Below are 19,606 nucleotides of genomic sequence, written 5' to 3'. Positions count from 1 at the left end.
ACATAGGAGGATGAGAGGCAATTTGATAGAAGTGTATAAGATTATGAGAGGCATAGATAGAGTGGACAGCCAGGAACCTTACCCAAGGTGGCAATAGCCAATACCAGAGGACATCCGTTTAAGATGAATGGAGGAATGTTTAGGGAAGATGTCAGAGGTAGGTTTTTTAAACAGAGAGTTGTGGGTGCCTGGAATGCACTGCCAGGGTTGGTGGGAGGGACTGATACAATAGGACATTTAAGAGACTCTTACATAGGCACATGGATGTAAGAAAAATGGAGGGTTATGGGCTGTATGGAGGGAAGGGTTAGATCGATTGTGGAGTAGGTATATATAGATCGGCACAACATCGTAGACTGAAGGGCCCGTACTGTGCTGTACTGTTAGAAACATAGAAGAAACATAGAAAACTTACAGCACGATTCAGGCCCTTTGGCCCACAAAGCTATGCTGATCATGTCCCTACCTTAGAAATTACTAGGCTTTCCTCTAGCCCTCTATTTTTCTACGTTCAATTCTGGATGTGAACTCTACAGACTCCCAACAACAGTACAAAATGTTTCATCTGTTTTTTGAGCTAAAGGTCTCACATTTAATCTGATGTCTCTTAATTCTAAAACCCTTAATTTGTCCAAATACTCAAGTCAAGCAATTGAATTGGAAACAAAAACCCTTTTGCATGGTTTTTGTGTGTAAATTGAGCAAAGAGCCATTCCTCCACAGCACTTCCCAACACTGATTTAAATATCTGCCCTTTACAGATGGGCAATAACAGTAACAGCATAAGTATCCTGGACACTGCAATGTGTAGCCCAGTTTTCACTAATGGGATCATATAGAATGGTGGGGCAGGCTAGAGGGGCTGAGGGGCCTACTCTTGCTCCTATTTTCCTGTGTTCTTGCAGACCACTGATTGCAGCACAGGGCCAACCCCTTTTTTACCCGCTAGAACAAGATGAAATCCAAAAATCAGATTTCTAGCCTTCATTTTCTATCTTCATAATCTATTGGATCACTATTGAATCAGCCCATTATATTCTGTTTGCTAACACAAGCAGTCCTTTTCATGTCTTTCTCTGATCATTAATGGTCACGACACCAAGTCGAACCTTACTCTTTTTTTAGTTAGTGCCATGGGATATTTTCCAACCCACCTAGAGACCAGACAGTGCCTTTGTTTAAAACCCTGCTTGCCCGTTGCTCCTGGCTTGGATATTGTCAGTCACACCTTTCAACCCACCAACCTTCTTTCAATTGCCAGAGAGGAAAGCAAAATAGAGTGAGGGCACACACTTGAATGTAAAACCAGTGATGAGTTCTGAACACAAATAAAACTTTTGTACAATGTTCTTCACAGTCACTCTGGATGTGCATACATGTTGTGGGTGAGACCATAACAAGCCTCAATGTATTACAACAGTGGGCTAAACTGTTTCCTGTAACCAGGGACATTCTATGAAATAGGTGAAAATAGAGGATCTCTCTAATACTGAAATTATTTTTTTGGAAGCATTGTTTTCCTCAAAGTGGGTGCTATTCAATGTAATCTCTAAAGGCAATGCTCCAGGCCATTCAGAAAAAAATAAATAATACTCAAAATATTCCCCAGCAAGGAAGCTGGACACATTTACTCTCTGTCCAACCCCCTAAAATCACTGTCCTTAACAGCATCACCTACATTTGGAAATGCCTCGCGCTCGTATACAGGTACCTGTCTCGAATAAAAGTAAAATCTAGGAGGGGAGCCAGAGCAGGGATGGTAATTCAAAGAATCTCCCTGTCTGTGCCTGTAGCAGCTCACTATATCGATGTCCATCGATACTACTCCTGTTTACCAGCAGTTAGTCCATAACCTACTATTGTCTTGGTGATTCAAATGCTCATCCAGATGCTTCTTAAACATTGTGAGAATGCTTGTCTCTGCCACCTCAGGCAGTGCGTTCCAGAATGCAAACACTGGGTGAAAAAATCTTCCTCATATTCCCTCTAACCCCCTCAGTCTTCAGCTTACACCTGGGCCCTCTGGCCTTAGACACCTCTGCCACGGGGAAATGTTTCTTACTATCTATGCCTCTCATAATTTTGTATACTTGTACAGATCTCTCCTCTGCTCCACAGAAACAAAGCCAGCCTGTCCAGTCTCTTCTCATTCCATCTCAGGTGACGTTGCTGCAAAGCTTTGATTTCAATTTTCATCCCATTGAAATTGGCCCTTCTCTAATTAGCCACTTTTACCTAGGAGTACTCTTTGTCCTTTTTCATTGTTATTCTAGACCTTATGATATGACAGCTTTTTCTCTACTGGTACCTATTCCAGTGGCCTGGCTCATTTCCAAAACCAAGTCCACTAATGCCATCTTCCTTGTCTGGACAGAAACATACTGACCACGTAAGTGAGCTTGACTACACTTACAGAACTCATCTCCCTCTTTGCCCTTTATGTTACTGTTATCCCATTTTACATTTTGTTGAAGTCACGAATGGACCATATCTAGAACTAGTTGACTCGCTGCATGAACAACCCACTGCCCCATTGTCACTTAAACACACATACAGTAAAACTCCAATAATCCAGACACTTGGGGCTTTGGTAATAGACTTGCCAGGCTATATCCCACCTTATTTCACTACTTTTACATATTACACAGTAGTACAATAAACTTTGCAGCCAACCAGGTGTGTTTAAATGGAGAGGGAAACATACAAGCACCCTGGCTCTGGCTGCAATTATAAAATTCTGGTTAGGTCGCATCTGGAGTATTGCATTCAATTATATGAAGGATGTGGAGGATTTGGAGAGGGCGCAGAAGAGGTTTACCAGAACGCTGCTTGGATTAGAGGCATGTGTTGTAGGGAGAGGTTAAACAAACTTGGGTTGTTTTCTCTGGAGCAGTGGAAGCTGAGGGGAGACCCGATAGAAGTTTATAAGATTATGAGAGGCATAGACAGCCGGTATCTTTTTCCCAGGGTTGAAATGTCTAATACTAGAGGGTATGCATTTAAGATGAGAGGGGGTAAATTCAAAGGATATATGTGGGGCAAGTTTTTTGACACGGAGAGTGGTGGGTGCCTGGAATGGGCTGCCGGGGTGGTGGTGGAGGCAAATACAACAGAACTGTTTAAGAGAGTCTTAGATATGCTCATGGATGTGCAGAGAATGGAGGGATATGGACATTGTGTAGGCAGGAGAAATTAGTTTATTTAGGCGTTTAATTAGTTCAGGACAACATTGTGGGCTGAAGGACCTGTTCCTGTCCTGTACTGTTCTATGTTCTAATTCTTCACGTGTTCCTGGACTCCAACCCCACACCTGGCCGCACTCCACACCCTAGCTCTAGATGCACACCCTGTTTGTAGTCTAGACTCCCGACTCACTAACGAGTTAACTAGATGCTGGGCCATTAGGATTTCCAAACAATCAGATATCAGATTATTGGAGTTTTACTGTGGGAATAATTCAGAATGACTTAATCAGGCTCACTGTGGAACTAACCCAGAGTCACTCCTGTGCACAGTATGGACTGATCCAGCATCACACTCTCACACTGTGGGCCACTACTGTAGCCAATTGACCAGCAGGGGCTCCATGTCTGGGGCTAATTGATCAGGATGCTGCAGGCATTTGGTTGGCATTGAACTGGCCATGATTCATGGGATGAGTTTCAAGGAGCAAAGTGTCTCACCTCCGAGGGAGGAGCAACCGAGGCCATCTGCCTGACCCCACAGTGAGTGCGGCTCCTGTCAGATGAACACGGAGTGGCCTTGGCAATGGTGGATATGTCTGCAGGCTCGTCTGCCTTGCCCTCCCGGCTCCAGGAGGCTGTGTGGATGGGGGAGGCCTTGAGAGAAAGGAAACACAGAGAGCAAGTAAAGTGGCGAGAAGTCTTATAAAATCCCTGAATGGTCACAGCAGGGGATAGGGCCATTCAGCCCATTGTCCATACCAGTTCTACACAAGAGCAATCCAGATGTTCCCACTCCCTTGTCCTCTCGCTATAACTCGGAAAATTTGTTCTCTCAAAATGCTTATCCAGGTTCACTTTGAGTACTTCAATTGATTCCGGTAGAATCACACAATGGTTTTGATTAATAAATATAATGGATCAGCAGCCTCCTTGCTTCTAAGACCATTCACCCTACCTCCATCCTCTCCTACCATGTAATTTATACAATTGTGTTATAGTTCAGACAAATCACATTGATAAGGCTAGCACTGAGGAGGGGAATGTATTGAAGATTTTTTTTAGAGCAGTACATTGAGGAACCAGAGAGAGAGAAGGCTATTTTAGATCAGATATATTATAATAAGAGAGGATTAATGAATGACTTCATAGAAAAGGATCCCCGAGGAAGAAGTGATGATGGTATGATAGAATTTCAAATTAATAGAATTTCAAATTCAGGGTGAGACATGTGGAACTGACACCTTAACTGTTAATCATTAACAGTGTACTGTCTCTTTACATTTGATCTCCCAAGGTGCAACACTTCACATTTGGCTGGTTAAATTCCATCTGCCATTTCTCTGCCCATATCTGCAACTGATCTGTATCCTGCTGTATCTTTTGCCAGTCTTCTACACTATCCACAACACCAATCTTTGTATTATCCGTAAACTTACTAACCCATATATCCACGTTTCCATCCAAGTCATTTACATACTGTATTTTGCAAACAGCAGAGGTCCCAGTACAGATCCCTGAGGAACACCACTAGTCACAGACCTCTAGCCAGAATAAGTCTCATTGACCACTACCCTCTGTCTTCTACAGGCAAGCCAACTCTGAATCCACATGGCCAATTCACCATGGATCCCTTGCATCTTAATTTTCTGCATGAGCCTCTCATGAGGGACCTTGCCAAACGCCTTATTAAAATCCATGTAGACAACATCCACAGCTCTACCTTCATCACCTCCTGGAAAAATTCAATCAAGTTAGTAAGACATGACTTGCCCCACACAAAGCCATGCTGACTGTCCCTAATTAGGCCATGGTTTTCCGAAAGCTCATAAATCCTGTCCCTAAGAATCCTTTCCAGTAACTTCCCTACCACTGGCATGACACTCACCAGTCTATATTTTCCAGAATTATCCCTGTTTCCCTTCTTGAATAATGGACAACATTGGCTACTCACCAGTCCTCCAGCACCTCGCCTGTGGCTAGAGAGGTCACAAAGATGTTGGTCAAGGCCCCAGCAATCTCATCTCTTGCCTCTTTCAATAACCTGGGGTATATTCCATCAGGCCCTGGGGTCTTATCACCTTAATGTTCTTTGAGAGACCCAGCACTACCTCCTTTATCTCAAAATTCCCCGGCACATTAGCACGCTCCACACTGATCTCCCTATCCTCCATGTCCTTCCCCTTGGTAAATACTGATGCAAAGTACTCAGTTAGGACCTCACCCACATCCTCTCCTTCCAAGCACATGTTCCCCCCTTTAACCTTGAGTGGTCCTACCCTCTCCTTAGTTTTCCTCTTGCTCTTAATGTATGTATAGAATGCCTTGGGATTCTCTTTAATCCTACTTCCCAAGGACTTATCATGGCCCCTCCTGGCTTTCCTAATTCCCTTCTTGAGTTCTTTTTCGGCTTCTTTATAATTCTTAAGGGCTCTGTTTGATCCCAGCTTCCTAAACCTTACATACATTTCCTTTTTCTCCTTGACTAAATTCACCATCTCTCTCGACATCCAAGGTTCCCTTCCCCCGCCATCCTTGTTCTTCCTTCCTACTGGAACATCCCTGTCCTGCACTCTGTGCAGTTGCTCTTTAAACACCCTCCACATGTCAGATGTCTATTACTTTGCTCCTACCTGTTTTTACTGGCCCTGACATCTACCTTCCTCTCACTCCCTCCACTTTCTGACCCAGGCTCTGGTTCCCATCACCCTACCAAACTAGTTTAAACTCTCCCGATTAGCACAAATGAACCTCCCAGCCAGGATATTGGTTCCCCTCCAGTTGAGGTGCAACCCATCCCTCTTGTACAGGTTACCCCTGCCCCAGAAGTGGTTCCAATGATCCAAGAACCTGAAACCCTGCCCCCTGCACCAGTTCTTCAGCCACACATTCGTCTGTTCCATCTTTCTATTCCTGCCCTGACTAACACCGGGAGTAATCCAGAGATTACCACCTTTGAGGTCCTGCTTTTCAGCCTCATTCCTAACTCCCTATACTCACTGCACAGGGCCTCTTCCCCCTTTCTACCTATGTCATTGGTGCCAATGTGTACCACAACCTCTGGCTGCTCACCCTCCCCCTTGAGAATATTCTGCAGCCGCTCTGAAACATCTTTGACCCTGGCACCTGGGAGGCAACACACCATCTTGGTGTCTCTTTTGCAGCCACAGAATCTCCTGACTGTCCCCCTAACTATCGAGGCTCCTATCACTGTTGCTCTGCCTGACTTTACCCTTCCCTGCTGAGCCGCAGAGCCGGCCACAGTGCCACTGACCTAGCTGCTGCTGCTGTGCCCTGATAGGTCAGGCTCCGATGGGCCTGTTTCCATGCTATATAACTCTTAAGTGTGAGGTAGTATGCTTTGGGAAGTCACATGGGGATATATTTTTTTTAAATTTTACTTACAGCGTGGTAACAGGCCCTTCCAGCCCAACGAGTCCGCGCCGCCCATTTTAAACCCAAATTAACCTACCCGTACGTCTTTGCAATGTGGGAGGAAACTGAAGCACCTGGAGGAAACCCACGCAGACACGGGAGAATGTACAAGCTCCTTACAGACAGCGACGGGAATCGAACCCCGATCGCTGGTGCTGTAATATCGTCGCGCTAACCGCTACACTACCGTGCCGCCCCACGGTATATAGTAAGACATAGATTAGCTGGAAAGTTGGGCAGAGCAGTGGCAGATGGAATTTAATCCATAGAACATAGAACAATTACAGCACAATTCAGGCCCTTCAGCCCACAAAGCTGTGCTGAACATGTCCCTACCCTAGAAATTACTAGGCTTACCCATAGCCCTCTATTTTACTCAGCTCCATATACCTATCTAACAGTCTCTTGAAAGATCCTATCGTATCCGCCTCCACCACCGTTTCTGGCAGCCCATTCCACGCACTCACCACTCTCTGAGTAAAAAACTTACCCCTGACATCTTCTCTATATCTACTCCCCAGCACCTTAAACTTATGTCCTCTTGTGGCCACCAATTCAGCCCTGGGGAAAAGCCCCTGACTATCTACCCTATCAATACCTCTCATCATCTTATACACCTCTATCAGGTCCCCCCTCATCCTCCGTCTCTCCAAGGAGAAAAGGCCGAGTTCCATCAACCTGCTTTCGTAAGGCATGCTCTGCATTCCAGGCAGCATCCTTGTAAATCTCCTCTGCACCCTTTCTATGGCTTCCACATCTTTCCTGTAGTGAGGTGACCAGAACTGAGCACAATACTCCAAGTGGGGTCTGACCAGGGACCTATATCGCTGCAACAATACCTCACCGCTCCTAAATTCAATTCCCCGATTGATGAAGGACAATACACCATATGCCTTCTTAACCACAGAGTCAACCTGCGCAGCCGCTTTGAGCGTCCTATGGACTCGGACCCCAAGATCCCTCTGATCCTCCACACTGCCAATAGTCCTACCATTAAGACGATATTCTGCCAACATATTTGACCTACCAAGATGAACCACTTCACACTTATCTGGGTTGAACTGCATCTGCCACTTCTCAGCCCAACTCTGCATCCTATCTATGTCCCTATGTAACCTCTTACAGCCCTCCAAACTATCCACAACACCCCCAACCTTCGTGTCATCCGCAAACTTACTAACCCACCCCTCCACTTCCTCATCCAGGTCATTTATAAAAATCACAAATAGTAAGGGTCCCAGTACAGATCCCTGAGGTACACCACTGGTCACCAACCTCCACTCAGAATATGACCCTTCAACAACCACTCTTTGCCTTCTGTGGGCCAGCCAGTTCTGGATCCACACTGCAATGTCCCCTTGGATCCCATGTCTCCTCAACTTCTCCATAAGCCTCGCATGGGGTACCTTATCAAATGCCTTGCTGAAATCCATATACACTATATCTACTGCTCTCCCTTCAGCGATGTGTTTAGTTACATCCTCAAAAAATTCAATCAGGCTGATAAGGCAGGACCTACCCTTAACAAAGCCATGCTGACTATTCCTAATCATATTATACCTCTCCAAATGTTCATAAATCCTGCCTCTCAGGATCTTCTCCATCAGCTTACCAACCACTGAGGTAAGACTCACTGGTCTATAATTTCCTGGGCTATCCCTACTCCCCTTCTTGAATAAGGGAACAACATCCGCAACCCTCCAATCTTCCAGAACCTCTCCCATCTCCATGGACGACACAAAGATCATCGTCAGAGGTTCTGCAATCTCCTCCCTCACCTCCCACAGCAGCCTGGGGTACACTAAGATCGGCGGTGTTGTGGATAGTGTGGAGGGCTGTCGGACCTTACAGAGGGATATTGATAGGATGCAGAGCTGAGCTGACAAGTGGCAGATGGAGTTCAATCTGGAGAAGTGTGAGGTGGTACACTTTGGAAGGACAAACTCCAGGGCAGAGTACAAGGTAAAAGGCAAGGTACTTGGCAGTGTAGAGGAGCAGAGGGATCTGGGGGTTCATATCCATAGTTCTCTGAATGTTGCCTCACAGGTGGATAGAGCAGTTAAGAAGGCCTATGGGATGTTAGCTTTCATAAATCGTGGGATTGAGTTTAAGAGCCACGAAGTGATGATGCAGCTTTACAAAACTCTAGTTAGACCACACTTAGGTACTGTGTTCAGTTCTGGTCGCCGCATTATAGGAAGGATGTGGAGGCATTGGAGAGGGTGCAGAGGAGATTTACCAGGATGCTGCCTGGATTAGAGCGTATGGAATATGTGGAGAGGCTTAAGGTGCTAGGGCTTTATTCACTGGAAAGGAGGAGGATGAGAGGAGACATGATAGAGGTATATAAAATATTGAGAGGAATAGATAGAGTAGACAGTCAGCGCCTCCTTCCCAGGGCACCAATGTTCAAGACAAGAGGGCATGGCTTTAAGGTTATGGGTGGGAGGTTCAGGGGAGATGTCAGGGGGAGGTTTTTCACCCAGGGAGTGGTTGGTGCATGGAATGCACTGCCTAGGGTGGTGGTGGAGGCAGATACATTGGACAGGTTCAAGAGTTTGTTGGATAGGCATATGGAGGAATGTGAGATAGAGGGATATGCGGGAGGAAAGGGTTAGATAGTGTGAGGGTGGTTTGATGGACGGCACAACATGGTGGGCCGAAGGGCCTGTTTTGTGCTGTATGGTTCTATGGTTCTATCTCATCCAGTCCCGGCGACTTATCTAACTTGATGCTTTCCAAAAGTTTCAGCATCACCTCTTTTCTAATATCTACATGCTCAAGTTTTTCAGGCCACTGCAAGTCCCCACTTCAATCCCCCAGATCTTTTTCCGTGGTGAATACTGATGTAAAGTATTCATTAAGTACCTCTGCTATTTCTTCCGGATCCATACACACTTTCCCACTGCTGCACTTGATAGGCCCTACCTTTTCGCATTTCATCCTCTTACTCTTCACATACTTGTAGAACGCCTGGGGGTTTTCCTTAATCCTGCCCGCCAAGGCCTTCTCATGTCCCCTTCTGGCTCTCCTAATTTCTTTCTTAAGTTCCTTCCTTTTAGCCTTGTACTCCTCCAGATCTCTAACATTACCTAGCTCTCGGTACCTTTTGTATGCTTTTCTTTTCCTTTTGACTAGATTTATTATAGCCTTCGTACATCACGGTTCCTGTATCCTATCATGACTCCACTGTCTCATTGGAACATGCCTATGCAGAACTCCACACAAATATCCCCTGAATATTTGCCACATTTCTTCCGTACTTTTCCCAGAGAACATCTGTTCCCAATTTAATCTTCCAATTTCCTGCCTGAGAGCCTCATAATTCCCTTTACTCCAAGTAAACACCTTTCTAGCCTGTCTGTTCCTATCCCTCTCCAGTGCTAATGTAAAGGAGATAGAATTATGATCACTATCACCAAAATGTTCACCCACTGAGAGATCTGACACCTGACCAGGTTCATTACTCAATATCAGATCAAGCACAGCCTCTCCTCTTGTAGACCTATCTACATACTGTGTCAAGAACCCTTCCTGAACACACCTAACAAACTCCACCCCATCTAATCCTCTCACTGTCTGGAGATGCCAATCGATGTTTGGGAAATTAAAATCCCCCGTCACAACAACTCTGTTATTCTCACACCTTTCTAGGATCTGCTTCCCTATCTGCTCCTCAATAACCCTGTCACTATTGGGCGGCCTATAAAAAACACCCAGCACCGTTATCGACCCTTTCCTGTTCCTAACCTCCACCCACAGACACTCCGTAGATAATCCCTCCACAACGTCCACCTTTTCTGCAGCCGTGACACTATCTCTGATCAACAGTGCCACTTCCCCACCTCTCTTGCCTCCCTCCCTGTCCTTCCTGAAAGATAAGTATAAAAGTTGGAACGTCATGTTACAACTGTAAAAGACATTGGTGAGACTGCACTTGGAGTACTGAGTGCAGTTCTGGTTGCCCAGCTTTAGGAAGGATATCATTAAGCTGGGAAGGATACAGAAAAGATTCGTGAGGAAATTACCAGAACTGGAGGGCTTGAGTTATAAGGAGAGACTGGATAGGCTGGGACTGTTTTCTTTGGAGCATAGAAGGCTGAGGGGTAACCTATGGAGGTTTATAAAATCATTAGGGGCATAGATGAGGTGAGGAGATTTGGTATGTCACCAAAGACTTACAAATTTCTCTAGATGTACAGTAAAGAGCATTCTGACTGGTTGCATCACAGCCTGGTATGGAACCTCCAATGCACAGGATCGCAAGAGGCTGCAGATTGTTATAGACTCAGCCAGCTCCATCACGGGCACAGCCCTCTCCACCTTGGAGGATATCTTCAAGAGGCGATGCCTCAAGAAGGCAGCATCCATCATTAAGGACCCTCACCGTCAGAGACATGCCCTCTTCTCATTACTACCATTGGGGAGGAGGTACAGGAGCCTGAAGACCCACACTCAACAATTTAGGAACAGCATTTTTCCCTCCACCATCAGATTTCTGAACGGTCCATGGACCCATGAGCACTACCTCATTACTCCTTTTATTTGCACTATTTATTTATTTTTGTAATTTATGGATGTTTATGTCTTCACACTGTACTGCTGCCACAAAACAACAAATTTCATGTCATATGTCAGTGACAATAAATCTGATTCTGGTCACAGTCTTTTCCCCTAGGGTAGGGGAATTTAAAATAGGTTTAAGGTGAGAGGGGAATGATTTAAAGGGGACGTGAGGGGTAAGTTTTTCATAGAGGGTGATGAGTATGTGGAACAAGTTGTCAGAGGAAGTGGTAGAGGTGGTATAATTACAACATTTAAAAGGCATTTAGGCAGGTATATGGATAGGGAAGGTTTAGAGGGATGTGGGCCAAAGGCAGGAGAATGGAGCAGCTCAGGTAGGCAACTTGGTCGTGCCGATGGGCCTGTTTCCATGCTGTATAACTCATTCACTATGACTCTAAGTGTGAGATAGTACATTCTAGGAAGTCACAGCTGGTAGGATATGTAGAGGCAGGCACGATAGTGTAGCGGTTAGCATAACGCTATTACAGTGCCAGTGAACTGGGTTCAATTCCGCCACTGTCTGCAAGGAGTTTGTATGTTCTTCCTGTGTTTTCGTGAGTTTCCTCCGGGTGCTCCAGTTTCTTCTCACATTCCAAAGACGTACGGGTTAGGAAGTTGTGGGCATGCTATGTTGGTGCCAGAAGCGTGGCGACACTTGTGGGCTGCCTCCAGAACACTCTACACAAAAGATGCATTTCACTAAGTGTTTCAATGTACATGTGACTAATAAAGATATCTCAGAGAAAATGACAGAGATCTTAGGAGTGTTGATGTACAGAGAGACCTTGGGGTGCAAGGCCATAGCTTGCCAAAAATGGCGATACAGGTGGAAAGGGTGGTGAAGAAGGCATTTGGTACGCTTGCCTTCATAGGCTGAGGCGTTGAGTATAAGAGTTGGGACATCATGTTGCAGCTGTACAAAATTGTGGTTAGATTACACTTGGAGTACTGTATACAACTCTGGTTGCCATACATAGGAAGGATGTGATAGCAATGGGGAGGGTGCAGAAGGGTGTTGCCTGGAATGGAGGGCTGTGTTTATAAGGAAAGATTGGATAGACAGGGTTTATTCTCACTGGAATGTGAGAAGCTGAGGGCTGAGCTTTATAAAATTATGAGGGAGATAGATAGAGATGATAGAGTATTTTTCCCAGGGCGGGGGGGGGGGGGTCTTGAACTAGGAGGCACAGGTTTAAGGTGAGAGGGGAGAAATTTAAAGCAGATCTGAGGGATAAGTTTCCCTTATAGAGGGTGGTGGTTATCTGGAACGAGCTGCCAGAGGAGATGATAGAAGCAGATACGATTAGAACTTTTAAAAGGTGTTTGGACAGGTACTTGGATAGGAAAAGCATAGAGGGATAAAGGCCTAATGCAGGCAAATGGGATGAGCATAGATATGCATCACTGAAAGGGCCTGTTTCTGTGCTGTACAATTCTGTAATTCGATCAGCACCGACAGATGTTTAGGGAGATAGTACATTATTCCCAAAAAAGTATATCCCAGTGAGGAAGAGAACATCCATGAGAAGGCTGCACCACCCTTGGCTAATTGAGAAAGTTAAGGATGGTATCAAATTAAAGAGAAGGGATACAATATTATGAAAATCAGAGGTAGGCCAGAGGATAGGGAATTTTTAGAAACCAGGAAAAGGTGACAATTATAAAGAGGGAGACAACAGAAGAGAGTAAATTAACAAATAATGTCCAGACATAAGAGCTTCTACAGTCCTATAAAAAGGAAGAAAGTGGCTAAACTAAATATTGTTCTCATAGAGGATGAGACTTGGGAATTACAGTAAAACTCTGTTAATACAACAGGCTCAGAACTTTGTTGATGCTGTGCTAGCAGATTTTTCTGGATCATTGGATGTTATTTTATTAGTACACCAACATATGTTACACAGTAACACCTCAGTGAACCAAGTTTAGAGGGACTATGGGAAACAGAACCAGGTAGAGTTTCAAGTGAGGGCAAGCAACAGAACCAGGTGAGTTTAGACAGTGTAGGAACTGGGGCCCGGTGAGTGGGAGTTAAGGAACTGGAGCCTTGATGAATGGATGGGGAGCACAGGAAGCTTGGCCACGGTGAACAGTCAGGGAGTGCAGGAACAGGGGTCCGGGTGAGTTGGATAGGGAGTATGAGAACCAGTGACCTGCTGAGTGCATGGATGGCACAGGAACTGAAGCCCCAGTGAGTGGACGGGAAGCACAGGAACCAGGGCCCTGACGACTGGACGGCAAGCTTGGCCCCGGCAGGTGGTTGGGGAGCGCAGGAATTGGGGACCCTGCAAGTGGATGGAGTGCGTGGAGTTCTGGTGGGTGGAAAGTGAAAACATGAGACAGATACCAAACTGTCGGGAATTCCAGTTGGTTGGATAGCAGGACCTGACGCGAAACTTTCTTTAGGACCTGACGCGAAACGTTGACCGCCTGCTTTTCTCTAAGGATGCTGCCTGGCTTGCTGAGTTCCTCCAGCGTCATCATGTTTTTCATCTAGATTCCAGCATCTGCAGAGCTTTGTTTCTCTATTATCTGGTGACCACTGGAGGAGGCCAAGATGGATCATCCACTCAGCACTTCTGGCTGAAGATTCTTGAAGATGCATCAGCTTTCTTATTTGCACTGATGTGCTGTGTTCCCCCTTCGTTGTAAACGGGGATATTTGTGGAGCCTGCTCCTCCAGTGAGTTGTTCGATTGTCCACCACCGTTCACAACTGGATGTGGCAGGACTGCAGAGCTTAGTTCTGATCTGCTGGTTGCGGGACTGCTTGGCTCTGTCTATTGCATGCTGTTTATGTTTTTGGGCATGCATGTAGTCTTGTAGCTTCACCAGGTTGACTCCTTATTCTGAGGTATGTCTGGTGCTGCTCCTGGCATGCCCTCCTGCACTCTTCATTGAACCAGGGTTGGTCACTGGTTTGATGCTGATGGTGGAGTGGGGGATATGCCAGACCAAGAGGCTGCAGATTGTGTTTGAGTACAATTCTGCTGATGCTGATGCCTCACAGCACCTCATGGATGCCCAGTCCTCAGCTGCTAGATTTGTTCGCAGTCTGCTCCATTTAGCAGGGTGGTAGTGCCACATGACACAATGTAGTGTATTTTTACTGTGAAAACAGGATTTCATCTTCACAGTGAAAATACATCGGTGACTCCCATCGATACCGTCATGGACAGATGTACCTCCCACAGGTAGATTGGTGAATATAAGATCAAGTAGGTTTTTCCCTCTTGTTTTTCCTTCACCACCTACCACAGACCCAGTCTAGCAGCAATGTCTTTTACTACTCAAGCCAGCTCTGTCAGTAGTGATGCACTGAGCTATTCCTGGTGATGGATGTTGAAATCCCCCACCCAGAGTATGTTCTGCACCTTCGCCATTCTCATTGCTTCATCCAAGTGATTTTCTACATGGACTAATAATGATTCATCAGCAGAGGGGGTGCAGGAGGATCTTTGAGTCCTCGTTGTCCACGGGGATGGTGCCGGAGGATTGGAGGGTGGCGAATGTTGTCCCCTTGTTCAAAAAAGGTAGTAGGGATAGTCCAGGGAATTACAGACCGGTGAGCCTTACGTCTGTGGTGGGTAAACTGTTAGAAAGGATTCTAAGGGATAGGATCTATGAACACCTGGAGAATCATGGACTGATTAGGGACAGCCAGCATGGCTTTGTGAAGGGAAGATCTTGCCTCACAAGCCTGATAGAGTTCTTTGAGGAGGTGACGAGGAAGGTTGATGAGGGTAGTGCGGTGGATGTGGTCTATATGGATTTTAGTAAGGCGTTTGATAAGGTTCCTCATGGTAGGCTTCTTCAGAAGGTCAGAGGCCAAGGGATCCAGGGAAGCTTGGCTGTGTGGATTAGGAATTGGCTTGCCTGTAGAAAGCAGCGGGTTGTGGTGGAAGGAGTGCCCTCGGATTGGAGGGCAGTGATTAGTGGTGTCCCGCAGGGATTGGTTCTGGGACCTCTACTTTTTGTAATATTTATAGATGACTTAGATGAGGGGGTGGAAGGCTGGGTTAGTAAGTTTGCGGACGACACTAAGATCAGCGGTGTTGTGGATAGTGTGGAGGGCTGTCGGAATTTACAGAGGGATATTGATAGGATGCAGAGCTGGGCTGACAAGTGGCAGATGGAGTTCAATCCGGAGAAGTGTGAGGTGGTACACTTTGGAAGGACAAACTCCAGGGCAGAGTACAAGGTAAATGGCAAGGTACCTGGCAGTGTAGAGGAGCAGAGGGATCTGGGGGTTCATATTCACAGTTCACTGAAAGTTGCCTCACAGGTGGATAGAGCAGTTAAGGCCTATGGGATGTTAGCTTTCATAAATCGTGGGATTGAGTTTAAGAGCCGCGAAGTGATGATGCAGCTTTACAAAACTCTAGTTAGACCACACTTAGAGTACTGTGTTCAGTTCTGGTCGCCGCATTATAGGAAGGATGTGGAGGCGTTGGAGAGGGTGCAGAGGAGATTTACCAGGATGCTACCTGGATTAGAGTGTATGGAATATGAGCACAGGCTTAAGGTGCTAGGGCTTTATTCACTGGAAAGGAGGAGGATGAGAGGAGACATGATAGAGGTATATAAAATATTGAGAGGAATAGATAGAGTAGACAGTCAACGCCTCCTTCCCAGGGCACCAATGCTCAGGACGAGGGGGCATGGCTTTAAGGTTATGGGTGGGAGGTTCAGGGGAGATGTCAGGGGGAGGTTTTTCACCCAGAGAGTGGTTGGTACATGGAATGCACTACCTGGGGTGGTGGTGGAGGCAGATACATTGGACAGGTTCAAGAGTTTGTTGGATAGGCACATGGAGGAATGTGAGATAGAGGGATATGCGGGAGGAAAGGGTTAGATAGTGTGAGGGTGGTTTGATGGACATCACAACATGGTGGGCCGAAGGGCCTGTTTTGTGCTCTATGGTTCTATGGTAATCAGTGGAAGGTTTCCTTTCCCAAGTTTAACCTGATGCCACGAGATTTAATGGGATCTGGAGACAATGTTGAGGAGTCCCAGGGCTGTTCCCTCCTGACTGTGTACCACTGTGCCTCTGCTGTGTCTGTCCTGATAGAAGATATTGCTTTCGTAACACAGATCCTTGTAGAATTCCACTAGTCACATCCTGCCAATTTGTCACCTGCTACTCAGCCAATTTCACAGGAATAATTTGTCTTCAATCCTTTAAGCTTCTGATTTAATTAATAATTTCTCATGTTTGTCTGATCAAATACCTCTTGGAAAGACAATTAAATAACATCTACAACATTTACAAATCCACGATCAGTTGAAATTTTCAAGGTGTTCTGTCACGTGGTCACTTCCAACAACCAATGTTTCGCAAACCAATCTATAATTCCCTGGTTTCAATCATTTGTCTTGAATAGTGAGTGATACTTGCCATTTTCTACTCTAATGGAAAGATTAATAAATCAAGTGAACTTTATGAAATCACAAGAAGAACATCAGAAACGCTCTCACCCGCTTTCTTTAAAACCAGAGGATGTAACCCACCTGGTGCTGGGGATTTATCACTCTTTAGTGCCTTTATTTTTCACATTGATATTATTTTACTGTGTAAATTTTATAGCCTCAGACCACCCGACTACAAACCATTTAATAAATGTGGAAACTGGTTGCAGGGAAAGAGTGGGATTAATTGGATGTCTCTTATAAAGAGCCAGCCAGGCATGATGAGCTAAGTATCTCCCTTCTGTGCTATATGATTCTTACCTTCTTTATATATACGTAGACATGCATTTTTTTGGGAATCACTGGTAAGTCCAAGCCAAATTGCCCCTGAAGAGAATGGGTTGCTAGATCATTTCAGAAGACATATTGCATGGTGTCTGGAGTCACCATGGGTAAGAATGACAGACATCCTCCCTTGAAGGACATTGGTGAACCATATGTTTTTATAACATTTTTATAGTTTCATGATTACTTTTTTAATACTAACTAAACTTTTAAAATTTCAGATTATTAATGGAATTCAAATTCTACAGCTGCCATAGTGGGATTTGGACATCGGTTTGTGTGGTAAAGTTAACCACTGCTCACACCATACCTGTAAATCCAATGCTGCGCCCATCATTTACTATTAATAAAGAGCTCTAAAAGTACTAATGCAAATCCATTACTAATGAAATATGCCAAAGAAGGGAGTAAGAGGGATCAATTTGTGGGATGAGAAATTGCTCTACCTACCCAAGGAATCAGTAACGGAACAGTTTAGAGGGAGCTTTACTCTGTGTCTAACCAGTGCTATCCATGCCCTGGGAATGTTTGACGGGACAATGTAGAGGGACCTATACCTATCTAACCTGTCCTGTCTCTGCCTAGGAATTGATGGGACAGTGTAAGAAGAGCCTTACTAGAGTGTCTAATCCTTGCTGTACCCAAGTGAAGAATTCTACCCATCAACACGAGGATGACAAAGATAAACCAGAAAGAATGGTTTACATCTAAAATCAACTTGTTTCTGTTGGGTACCCTCAGTCCCTCCCCTACTCTGGTGCCAAGCACTCACCTCACTGGAGTCCTCCTGTTGGTTAACGGCAGACTGTGCATCCTCAGAAGCCTGCCGCTTGGCCTCACTCAGTGCATACTCCATCTTTGCTCGCTCAGCTGTGATCATCTCATGGGCCTTGCGCTCTGCCTCTGACACGGCTTTCTTCAACTCTGTCATGGCCTGGCGCTTCACTTCATTCACCGCCTCTTCTGGGAGGGAGGGCAAGATGGCAGACAGGAAGTAGTATCAGGCCAAGCCTGGAGCTGCACGCGAGTTTGTGTTTACATAGGCATGACCCAGAACATCATTACTGTGAGATCCAGTTACCCAGTGTCAGATGCTTGGGCTAATAGTCAAAACATTCCTTAACTCATTCCGAAGAATATCTTCTTGTACAAGGATCAGCACTTAGGAAGGTCAGATACAGGAAATTCTGATTAGTACATCTGAGGGATTTGAATTTTCAAACCCCACCCTGGCAATGAATCTCCTTATCAACCAAAAGGCAGTATGCTATACTGCAAACTAACTGGGTTTCCAGTTCATTGTATTCAGTGCCCAAGCTGGGCAAGTAGTCCAGTGCTGCAAAGATGTGATACCTAGGAACACTGTACTAATCCACTTTAGCAAGTGCTTGGGCATGAAACTCCAAGATGATCCCAGTGCATATTAAGGGAATGCTACACGAGGAGAAATTCTGTTTCTCTGGTGAGATTTTAAATCACCCAAGCATGTGAGTGCAAATATCCTCGGGCACTAATTAAAGAAGAATCAGGGAGCTTTCTCTGGAGTCTAGGCCAACATTTATACTGAATCAACATTAGCAAACAGATTATCTGGCCATCATCACATTGCTGTTTTGGGGATGTTGCTGTAATGACTACCACATTTCCTAGAGTACAGCAGTGACAACACTTCAGAAGTATTTCAGTGGGTGAAACTGATGCTATGAAAGTCTTTGGAAATACATGTCTTTCTCTTATCACCTGCCTCACTAATAGAGCATCTTGTTACCCTTTCAGTCACAGTAGATAAGCCGATTTACTGAGGAGCAGCGGGTGAATCAGTTTCTTGCACACAGAGGGCCTTTGTAATAACATAGAGCCTACCAGCTTTCTTCCAGATCTCTTCCCGTGTGTAACTTTGTGTCCGTCTGTGTGGCATCTCACCATGTACTTCTGAAAACACAAAACAAAATGTTCTTATGGGTGCTGTGAATAGTCCATTCCCAGAATCAGTAATTAGCACTCTTATATCTGCAAATACCAGTCCCTTTCACTGTCAAGATCCTTGTCAAACAGCCCAGATTGACTTGAAGTTCAGGAACTGCCACAGAGCTGACACATCTTGCCCAAAATTTAGTGTTCTATTTAAAGCCTTCAGTCTGGGTAGCAGGACCTGGAAAAAGACCAGGCCTAGGTTAGTAAGCAACAGTCATACCACACAAGTGTCAGGCAATGATCATCCTTCCAAGGGAGATTATTCCTTGACATTCAGTGGCATTATTGACACCAAGTCCCTCACCATCAACATTCTCAGGACAATTGTTGACCAGGAACTCAACTGGACCAGCTATACAGATACTATAGCTACAAAAGCAGGTCAGAGGCTGGATGTCCTGTGGTGAGTGACTCACCAAAGCCTTTCCATGATCTGCAAGGCACAACTGATGAGGCTGATTTATGCATGGATGAGTGAAGCTTCAATGACTCTCAAGAAGTTCAACAAGTTCAACACCACCGTGGGCAAAAGTGCCCATTTGATTGGTAGCCTGTCCACACCATCCTAAACATTCACTCCCTCAATGATTGAGGCACAATGACTGAACTGTGTGCCAACTACTGCAGTTACTCATCAAGATTACTTCCACAGCACCTCCCAAACACGGCCTCAAACACCAAGGAGGATAACAATTT

General features: G+C 45.4%; 1 protein-coding gene across 6 annotated transcripts in view; it reads right to left on the bottom strand.

The window, feature by feature from the left end:
• cbfa2t3 (CBFA2/RUNX1 partner transcriptional co-repressor 3) overlaps window positions 1-19,606 on the bottom strand; it is a 183,630-nt gene that overhangs the window by 5,353 nt on the left and 158,671 nt on the right. For 5 of the 6 annotated variants that reach the window (XM_052028618.1, XM_052028616.1, XM_052028617.1 and 2 more), the window contains 3 exons: window positions 18,800-18,868; window positions 17,709-17,899; window positions 3,684-3,839 (listed from right to left, as the gene is read on the bottom strand). In XM_052028618.1, coding sequence (XP_051884578.1) covers window positions 3,684-3,839; window positions 17,709-17,899; window positions 18,800-18,868 — 416 coding nt within the window. The remainder of the gene's footprint in view (window positions 1-3,683; window positions 3,840-17,708; window positions 17,900-18,799; window positions 18,869-19,606) is intronic. The other variant, XM_052028621.1, reaches the window with a different exon arrangement.

Source organism: Pristis pectinata, chromosome 13 (genome assembly GCF_009764475.1).
Source record: "Pristis pectinata isolate sPriPec2 chromosome 13, sPriPec2.1.pri, whole genome shotgun sequence".
In the NCBI taxonomy this organism is placed as follows: Eukaryota; Metazoa; Chordata; class Chondrichthyes; order Rhinopristiformes; family Pristidae; genus Pristis; species Pristis pectinata.
The sequence above is the reverse complement of the archived record's forward strand: the minus strand, read 5'-3'. Positions and strand labels throughout refer to the sequence as shown.